The sequence below is a fragment of the Quercus suber genome, unplaced genomic scaffold (assembly GCF_002906115.3).
Source record: "Quercus suber isolate HL8 unplaced genomic scaffold, Cork oak 2.0 scaffold_2, whole genome shotgun sequence".
Taxonomy (NCBI): Eukaryota; Viridiplantae; Streptophyta; class Magnoliopsida; order Fagales; family Fagaceae; genus Quercus; species Quercus suber.
This window is the reverse complement of record NW_027069469.1, coordinates 3,451,346-3,461,796: the sequence shown is the minus strand read 5'-3', so window position 1 is coordinate 3,461,796 and position 10,451 is coordinate 3,451,346. Positions and strand designations below refer to the sequence as shown.

General features: G+C 39.3%; 1 protein-coding gene across 1 annotated transcript; it reads left to right on the top strand.

Annotated features, from left to right (window-relative positions):
• Positions 1–3,221: 3,221 nt before the first annotated feature.
• LOC112018544 (uncharacterized) lies at positions 3,222–7,243 on the top strand. The gene is made up of 4 exons (XM_024051075.1): positions 3,222–3,255; positions 5,133–5,341; positions 5,693–5,767; positions 5,828–7,243. Exons 1-4 carry the CDS (start codon positions 3,222–3,224, stop codon positions 7,241–7,243), a joined length of 1,734 nt encoding a protein of 577 aa, XP_023906843.1.
• The last annotated feature ends 3,208 nt before the right edge of the window (positions 7,244–10,451 follow it).

Sequence of the window (10,451 nt, the reverse complement as noted above, 5' to 3'; positions counted from 1 at the left end):
TTTTCCATGTAGAGGGCTCAGGCAATCTCTCATAAATGGTCCAGCAGAAACTCCACAGAAAATCCAACTCTGATCAACTCTTGAACTGCAAGCCTCCATTATAAGATCCTCTCAATAGAATCTATGTCGATAAGTTATGCTCAATGTCATTTATCACACACCCTAACAACTTAAAGAAGTGCTCCCTTATAGAATGATAAAAAAGGAATCCGTGCATGAAATCTTCATGGTTGCTGTAGACCACCTCTAAACGGGTGACACACTCCTCAAGTACCTAGAAGCCATGAAAATTGACATAAGGAGACTCGACACCCCAAAAGTCCGAAGGGTCAAGGTCATTAGTCTCGGCCTGGTCAAAACGAGCGAAGAAGGCAGTAACCTTGCTTGTAGGATTGGGAACGTTGGCAAAATTGCTACTAATCTCAAATCGAGAGGTCAGAGCCACCTCAGTAGGAGACGAACCTGAAAGAGAACATAAGGCACAACATAAGTCCGTAAGGAGTAGACGAAGGAAAGAGATGAGTGCAATGATAAGAATTCTAATTGAAGATGGTACAAGGGTAAGAAAATTACTAGGGCTAGCGGGAGTGGGGGCTGCAAGTACTGCAGAAATAGGGGCTATAGGCATCGTGGGATTTACTGCAGCCTTGGGCTCCTCAGGCATATCCATGACTGCAAGGCAAGAACAAGTCTTACTTATCACCATCACTATCCTCGTTAGAATCAGAAACCTGTGTCTTCACGATGGGTTCATCCTCGGAGTCCTCAAAGACCTCCTCTAACTCCTCATCGGAAGACAAGTCTACATCAGGGATAGAAGACGGGGTGACCACCAAGGAAGAGCCAACTTTCATGACCTGGGAAAAGGCGATGAAAGGACCACTAGCATATATGACAAAGGATGTAGCAAGAGAGGTGCTCTCAGCCTAGGACAACATCGTAGGGGTAACTACCTTTTGAGGAGTGGGGATCTTGGCAAGAATAGGAGCAGATTCCCCAGTGACAACCCTCTCAGCCTGGGTACTCTTTTTACTGAAAATGGGCTCAAATAGAGGGACTGAAGCTTCTACAGGAGCTTCCTATGTAGCAGCAGTAGAAGCAAAAGCCATGGCCTCAGCCATGGCATTTGCCTCGTCAAAGAAGCCCTCCATAAGTGTGCCAGTAGTAGCAGGAGTCTCCTCACTCGTAGGGTGATAAACAAAGATAGGCTCAGGATCAACATAAGGAAAGGATGTTAAAGCAGGAAATGAGATAAGTAAGCATGCAAAAAAGGAGAGAGAGAGAGAGAGAGAGAGAGAGAGAGAGAGAGAAGGTATATAATAACATGCTACAATGACAAAGAATGAAGATGCATTCACAAATAAGGAAAAGGAAAGGAGTGTACCTTAAACTCGGGCTCATTAAGTATACGGCAAGTGGCTAAAGTATCCTCCTTGTACTTAGACTGCCAATGGAGGAGAAAAAAAAAATATGTGTACAACGTTAGCCGAGGAAAGCCCGATAGACAACTGAAATAAAGAAAGAATAAGTTTAGAGATAACATACTCTTCTTTTGGTAGTGGTAGATAGGGCTGGTGGAGATGTCTTCTTCTTACTGCCATGAGTCCTGTTGGATGGAAGAGAATCCGCGGATGGCTTTAGTGTAGAAGGCTTAAGCTTGCCTGCAGTAGAACGCCTACTGGAATGGGTACGAGCAGAAGGATGAGAAGAGCTCTCAAGAAATATGTTGCCAATAAGGAGAAGGCCTCCCTTATATGGGACAAGGTTAGAGCAATTCTCGTAAGAGTCATCACCTTTCTTGGCAAATTTATTGGTGGTCTGAGACACCGAGCCCTTCTTCATAGGCACAGGAAGGTTCACCACCTTCACCTTTTTTTCCCAACTCGAAGGGAACTCATCAGCATACAAGTACCACCACCTCTCCTTCTCCTGCCACTCAAATATAGCAAACCTTCTCTACTTCCTAGCATACAACACCACAGACTTAATGGGAAGAAACAACCACAGATTCGTAAAAATTATGGCATGTAGGCCCATGGGAGGGACAAGAGAAAACCCTTGGCCATCCAACAAGTCCTAGCCAAAAGAGATCTTCACGGCCTGCTAGTACCTACGCATCTTAATAGTGCAAAGGCCCTCTCTTTAGGTACTCGAAATAGTGACTGCTATGAAGTGCCTGCTCTAAAACTCAAAGGCACTAGGGCGTAAGAAAGGGCAGATCGAAGTAGTAGACTCCAAAATAGCAGCGAAGTCATTGAGTATGTCCTGATCAAGCCCAAATTGCCTCCTTACTCTATTGGCAGAATAGTGAACATAGCGGACACCTTCATCAACTAAATAAGGCAACCACCCAATATTGGTGGATGCCAAGTATGTAATCCCCCTCTCATCAAAAGCAGTCAACGGGGTGGTGGTCCCAGCAATAGCCATGAAAGGACCCATAACTGAATCAGCACAAGTAAATCCACTGCCCAAATCCCTATAAGCTCTCCATGAAAAGCTAACTCCCTTATCAAAGAACTCTACAGCAGGATGCCTAAATGGGTTCCAACTCAATGATAAGCTAATAGAAAATTAGAGATAAAACGACCACAGAAATCATTAATCACCATCAGACAAGACTGGTACTTCTATTTAGCATAGTAGACTGACTTGCACTTAGCCAAATGCTTAGCACAACGCTCCCACAACAGGTGCTGCAATATGGTACTATAGGCAGAAGTATTAACTATATAGCAGGAACCTGCCTACCTCTCATCACTTTACAAAATATCCAACTGTACATACAGATGACCCAGAAACATAAGGGCCAGTGGCAGACTCACCCCAGTAAAAATCTTTATGGCTAACCAAAAATAAAGGGGTTTTACAACATAATGAGGATGTGAACCAAAGATGAACTTACAAAGCTAGAACGCAATAAAGGCATCATGGCGGATGGCGGTGGAAGATGTAAAGTTGTGATTTACAACTGTGTTTTGTTGACCTTTATTCCGTGCCAAATTTGATTATAATTTTATTCAATCTTTTGTCCCCTGTATTTATTGTGGGATTTGATTGTAAGGGTTGTATGATAGAGAGACACACAGAGAGAGAGAGAGAGAGAGTGAAGGCTTAAGCAACTGAAGATTGAGGAGCTCTTGCGAGTATCTCGTGACTAAGCATCCTGCAAAGTGAGCCATGTGCCCTGCACATGACTGAAATGCAAAGAGTCAGGACAAATGGTGACAGTTGTGTTTCGTGAGTATCTCGCAGGTAAAGCCTTTCCGCGAGACATTCTGTTCTGCCAGACTGTACTATTTGATACACACTCTTTGTACTCACACTATATATACCCACATTACTCACAAATGTTGAGGAGTGCTTCTGAGAGAAAACCATAGCCAAACACCTTGAGAGTTAGAGATTGTTATACCCATAATACTCTACACATTTGCTTGTGAAATTTCCTCAACTCCTACCTCTCCATTTCCATACCATTGAAAGGTTGATAGTCCAAACACTTATAACACCCTTTCAGAGTGTCAAGTGAGGTTTTGGTACTTCTGGGAAGCATTGGAAGAAACCAAGGATGGCAGATGCAACATAGAGCTTGTTACGAGATTTGAAGAGCTAAACAAGACACGGTTTCGAGAAGCCTTGTTGGAGTAGGAATTTGAAGGGCTTAGGTACATCGGGTAGATTAGGCTTAGAGGGTCTCTTTCTTACCCATGTATTTGAACTGATTGTCTAGTGGATCGATTACCGCTTGGAGGGTGGCAGAGAGGTTTTTTGTCGAGTTCTTTGGTTTCCTCTTTGATAACATCGGTGTGTTATCTTGTGTTTGCATCTTTCTTCCCTACTCTTTTACATTCCATTTTACTACTGTGTTGCTATGATTATGGATTAGAGTAGCTTGTTTGTTTATCCGCTCGTATTTACACTATTCCGCACTTAGTATTAAGTTAGTGTAAAATCTATCGAGCCATAACTTTAATATGGGGGTCTAAACAGTTCTTGTGTTTTCAACACATTTTTGAGCTTTCAGAAGCCTTAGAGAAAGCCCTAATCCAGTGAGACGCGGCCTCCTCCTTTCGAGCTTATCCCTTTTTTCAACTCAGCCTCCACGGCCTCCTTCTCAGCAGAAAGCTTAATGTCATTTAGGTCCATATCCTTGAGAATGGGTAGCAATAGCTGATTGGCCACATCCTTTAAGGTCACGGTGATCTCGCCGCAAGAAAGGAAGAAGGTATGGGTACACCACTGACGAATTAGGTGGTGGAGATTGAATAAATCTCAATAGTTACACAAACACCGGGAAGAAACAATAACCTTCAACACACTGACCCATTTGTAACGCCGCCTTAAAACCCACATCAGACATCTCCATGTCCACCCACTCTTTCTAACCCAAAGATGTAACCAAACCAAATTCAAAGAGAATGGGCATGGATAGTGAAGTCCCTTAGCGGATGTCGAGGTTAGGAATAGAGGAAGCCAAAGGAGCCCAAAAGACTTTAGAGTCATGATGGCAAATGGAAAGCCATACTTGGCTTGACGGAGGAGGCAAGTAGTCACCAAGCACTAGAGGGAAGTGAATATAGGTATTGTACCATGAGTTAGTGAGAGAAGGGCACTCACTACCTAGATCATGACCCCCTTCTTCCTCCTCAAAATGGTCCGATTTGAAATGGGGAGCCTCTCCACCCACGGTTTCAGTATTAAAACATGGAATGAGATGAAGAAGGTTTTTTTAGAGAAATATTTCCTAGCTTCAAGGGCGGCCAACATTCAAAAAGAAATTTGTAGAGTAAGGCAGCACAACGAAGAGTCCCTACATGAATATTGGGAACGTTTCAAGAAATTATGTGTAAGCTGCCCCCATCATCAAATTAGTGAGTAGCTACTTATCCAATATTTCTATGAGGGCCTTTTACCCACTGATAGGAGCATGATTGATGCCGCTAGTGGAGGAGCTTTGGTGGATAAAACTCCCGAGGCCATGAGAAACTTGATTGCAAATATGGCGACCAATTCTCAATAATTTGGCACTAGGCTTGATCCTCCATCTAAGCATATTAATGAAGTAAATATTTCCTCCCTTAAACAACAAATTGCGAGTCTAACTTCTCTTGTTTGTCAAATTCCTGTAGGTAATATGCAAACGGTGAAGGGTTGTGGTATTTGTTCAGTAGTAGGACATCCAACTGATATGTGCCTAGCTCTTCAAGAGGAGTCCATTGAGCAAGTGAATGTGGCAGGTGGTTTTCCAGGACAACTGCAAAGGAAGTATGATCCCTATTTGAGCACGTATAACCTGGGATGGAGGGATCACCCTAATCTTAGCGATGGGAATCCACAAGTAAATCAACCCGCGACTTAAAACCGCCCAATTTGCCAGCAATATAAGCAGCCATACCCCCCCTAGACAACAATAAGGCCAAACTTCTAATTCTGATATGTCTTTAGAAGATATTGTTAAGTCTCTTACCACTAATACTTTGCAATTTCAACAGGAGACAAAACAATTTCAACAAGAGGCGAGGGCCAATATTCAAATTTGGAAAATTAGATGGGCCAGATGGCAATCGCAATTAGTCGGCTAGAGATGCAAAGTTTGGGGAAATAACCCTCTCAAACGGTAATAAATCCAAGAGAAAATGCAAGTGCAATTGTTTTGAGAAGTGGTAAAAAAGTTGAGATTTCGGTAAAGCTAACCCCTGCATTGTCGAAGCAAGAAAAGGAGAAAAACGTCATTGCAGACAAGAACGTTCCCAATGACGATGAGGTACCTAAGCTTAAGTTTCCGCCTCTTTCTGATTATAAACCAGTACCTCCTTTACCTTAGGCTTTAGCAGAATTAAGAAAATATGAGCAAAATAAAGATTTATATGAGACTTTTCGTAGATGCGAGGTAAATATTCCACTTTTAGATGCTATTAAACAAGTATCTCGTTATGCTAAATTCCTGAAAGAACTGTGTACAATTAAGAGGAAACAGAAACTTAAAGGATGTGAGAAGGTGAGAGTAAGGGAGAATGTTTCTGCAGTTATTCAAAGAAAACTCCCTGCAAAGTGCAAAAATCCAGGTATGTTTACTATCCCTTGTACAATAGGTAACACTCAACTTGAGAAGGCCATGCTAGATTTAGGAGCTTCTATCAATGTCATGCCATATTCTATATATGTTTCTTTGAAACTTGGACCTTTGAATAAAATTAGTGTTGTGCAATTGACTAATAGATTTATTGCCTATCCTAAAGGTGTAGTTGAGGATGTTCTTATGCAAGTTAATGATTTGGTTTTCCCTACTGATTTCTATGTGCTTGATATGGAGAATGGTGATCAAACCACTCCTATTTTGTTAGGAAGACCATTCTTAAAGACATCCAAGACTAAGATAGATGTCCACAGTGGCACACTTACTATGAAATTTGATGGTGAAATTATTAAGTTTAATATTTATGATGCCATTAAATATCCTGATGATGATAATCTTGTTTATTCAATTGATGTGATTGATTCTTTAGCACAGGAAGCTTTTGAACTTGATGGAAAAGATGGATTAGATGTTGCCATTAGTAAGCATCTTGAGAAAGAGAATGAGGAGTTAGCCTTGAGTACTAATTTGCAAGAAATTGTTGCAGCATTGAATGATTTTCCGAAGTTACAACAGTCAGGTAATGCTCCTCATATCACGTTATCAGTTTCTAACGAGAGACCTTTACCCTTTGTTTTGCAGGCCCCCATTCCAGATTTGAAGCCTCTCCCCTGTCACCTCAAGTACGTGTTCCTCGGAGATGGAGGAACGTTACCAGTGATCATTTCCAGTAAACTTAGTGCATCGCAAGAAGAAAAGCTTGTGCAGGTCCTTAAGGAGCATAAGACAACCATTAGTATGTCACCTTATTGGTTGGTGTTTGGGAAACCATGCCACCTTCCAATTGAGTTAGAACACAAGGCTTATTGGGCTATCAAGAGTTTCAACATGAAGATGGATGAAAGTGGAGAACACAGGAAGTTGCAACTAAAAGAGTTGGAGGAAATTCGTAATGATGCCTATGAGAGTGCAAGGATTTACAAGGAAAAGACAAAGGTTTTTCATGACAAGATAATTTCTAGGAAGGAGTTTAAAGCTAGTCAAAAGTCCTTTTACACCATTCACGGCTTCGTTTGTTTCCAGGCAAGTTGCGTTCTCGTTGGATTGGACCTTTTGTTGTTACTAATGTTTTTCCCCATGGTGCAGTTGAAATTCAAAGTTTAGCATCTTCCAAAGTGTTCAAGGTGAATGGCCATAGACTTAAGCCTTTCTATGAAAATTTACAAGTAGAGAATGTGGCAAAATTGGTCCTTGAGGATTCGATTTATGCTGATTGAAGAAGGAAGTATTGAGTTGAACCAACGATAATAAACAAAGGCGCTGCTTAGGAGGCAACCCAAGGGGAGTTCTTTTTCTTGTCTTTTTATTTTTACATTTATATTTTGGTTATTTTTGCCTTTTCTTCGCATTTCACCTTACATTGGGGACAATGTAAGTTTTAAGTGTGGGGGAGGGATTTAGTTTGTGTTTTAATTTTGTATTTTTCAAAAAAAAAAAAAAAATTGCTCTTTGTTTTTGTGGTTTTCAAAGATTTTTGGTTGTGTATGTCATGAGCAAGATTCAATTAAGCTTGAAAAACTCATAACATGATTGAATAAGTGATATTCCAGCTTAGGATTAATTGGTCTAGTTATTTTCCTTGAGAATGGTAGTAACTAAATTTAGTAGACAAAAGCTAGTGAGATTTTGAGCCTTTAGACTGACACATCCATATCAGTCTCATTATTCTTTCATGGATTTTTTTCTCTAGAACTTGCCTTGATTCTTTTCAAGATCATATTGACACATGCATGCATGAACATGATTAAGGCCCTCTTTGTTATAAGCTACATAAGCCAAATAGCCTACCTTGAAATTAATTTTTCCCTTTGTTGAACCCCTTTAAGCTTTATTTTTTTTTTTTCCTTTATTATGAACCCACACTACAAGCTTTAAACTCAAAAAACAATGCTTTTACCCAAGTCGTAGAGCTAGTGGAGCATTGTTCATCATTATGATATGTATGGGTGTGTAAGAAATAAGTGTAAGGGTGTCTGGATTTGTGGTATGGCTATGATTGGTGAAATGAAACATGTTTTCATTCTCAATTCGTGAGTTCCATTGTTGATGTAATTTTGGTGAAAAAAAAAAAAGAAAAAAAAAAGAAAGAAAGAAAAGAAAAGAAAAAAGTGATGGAGGAAATTTTTTTTAACGTTACAAAATTTCATGTTCATAATTCCTCCTAAAACTCCAAGAAAGGGGTCTGTTTATACGTTATATATACAAAGGTGGAAGGTTCTGAATGGAGTGATTGGTTTTACATGTCTTATATATTCGAGCTTGAGTTGAGTCATTTTTGCTCCACTAGTTTCGATGGCTTTTGAGCTACATTCCCAAATATTTCCCACCTTGATCCTAAACCCCATTACAACCCTTGAAAAGTCCTTATGATTCGTGTTATGCATGTGATCCTAGTGGTGGAGAATGAGAAGATATGCAAGCCTATGGTAGATCATTTCCATTGGAATGAATTTGAGCAAAACACATACCCTTCAAACATATGAGAGTCGAGTGTTTATTTCTGTGAGGGTCTACATATTTAGTTTACTCCATCTTCATTTGAAAATGCTTATTAAGTAATTGTAAGTTGTTTAAGAATGTTTGTTCATGGTATGTTATGAATTTTGAAGAGCTTAGTTGTTCTTTGTTGATGGTGTTGCAACCTTGGTATTTTTGGGAAAGTGAATTTGAGTTTTGCTCGAGGACGAGCAAAAGTTAAGTGTGGGGGAAAGATCATGAAACTCCTTGGTTACAAAACCCTACAGCGTACAATTGCAATAGCTTCTTGAAGAGAAAGATGAACTAGGGCAAATTGTCTTCGGTTACAATATGCTTGTGAAAAACCTTTGTATCAAGTTGCACTCACTTGCATCAATTGTGATAGCTCTTAAAATAATATTTATATATGTTTAGGGTTGTGAGAAAAGAAAGCCTAAACATGTATACACGGATTGGAGTAAAATTAGATCTGAAAAACTGATTTTCTTAAATCTTAATAGATAGGGTATCTATCGTGTAACTGTCGAGTATCGAGCAAAAGCTGACTTTTAAACCTTGATAGATGCTATCTGTTGAGCTTTAAAATCCTACACTTCTTCACTTGATTCTTGGATAGATTTTCATGGCTTTAACAATTGGACTTGAAACCTTGTTTCTTGAAGTATTAAACACATCCTAGATCTACCAAATTATAAGTAAAGTGTGTTTTGTCAAAGGATTAGCTAATTCTACATTGACATATGATCCTAACATGATTCACATATGTCCTAACAGCAAACAATATTTATTTCTAGTAGCTTTCATGGGATCCATTGTCTTGGATCATTTTAGTTTTTGTTAAGGACATTTCATTCGTCCATGTTTTAGATGTAAGTTCCATGCATTCGTCCATGGTATGGACTTACTTTTAAAGGGTTTTTGGACGTTGGTCGTCTACCTTTATTGCTTATTTAAAATAAGCTTTATATATATATATATATATATACACACACACACACACACACACCTTCATCCATGTTTTGGATAAATTATTTGTTTAAGGGCCTTTCTCAATGTTGTTCGTCCACTCGTATTGTTTATTTAAAACAGTACTTTGTATGTTTATTCATCCATAGTTTGGACTTTGTTTAAGGGTTTTGGACAGTGGTCATCCACCCATATTCATCCATGGTTTGGACTTTGTTTAGGGGTTTTAGACATTGGTCGTCCACCCATATCGTCTGTTAAAACGATGTTTTTGTTTCAGTTGAATTTCATTGTTTGCATGCTATATATTTTTTTCTCGTCTTTCACTTTGTGAATTCAGACGATTATGTGAAAGGTGTTCGTTCCTTTACTTTATACCTTAAGGTTTATTTCACTATTAGTGGTATTTTGTCTTTCCTTTGTCTAAAGGTGGCTTTTGACGGTACGTCTTTGCGTCCAAATATTTTAGTCATCTATGTTAGCCTTTTGGATATGTATTATTTTGAGAATACTTAGAATAAAATCCAAATTGCTTTATATACAAGCTAGAAACTTTGCATATAACAAATTGAAATCCACATGCATTACACATGTTAGTAGCTCGTGCTTTTTAGGGAATTAAAATGATAGAGAACATAAAATGTTAAAAGATAACATAGATAGACCACTAGTAGCAACTTATTGGTATTACTTCCTTAGATGCTCCACATTCCATGGGTGTTGTAACTTTCATCCATCTACGGCTTCTAAGTGGTAAGTTCCTCATCTTTTGTAGCTAACGACCTTGTATGTTCCTTCCTAGTGAGGCCCCAACTTTCCTTGAGTAGGGTCCTTAGTACGCTGAAGATACCCTTTTAAGACAAGGTCT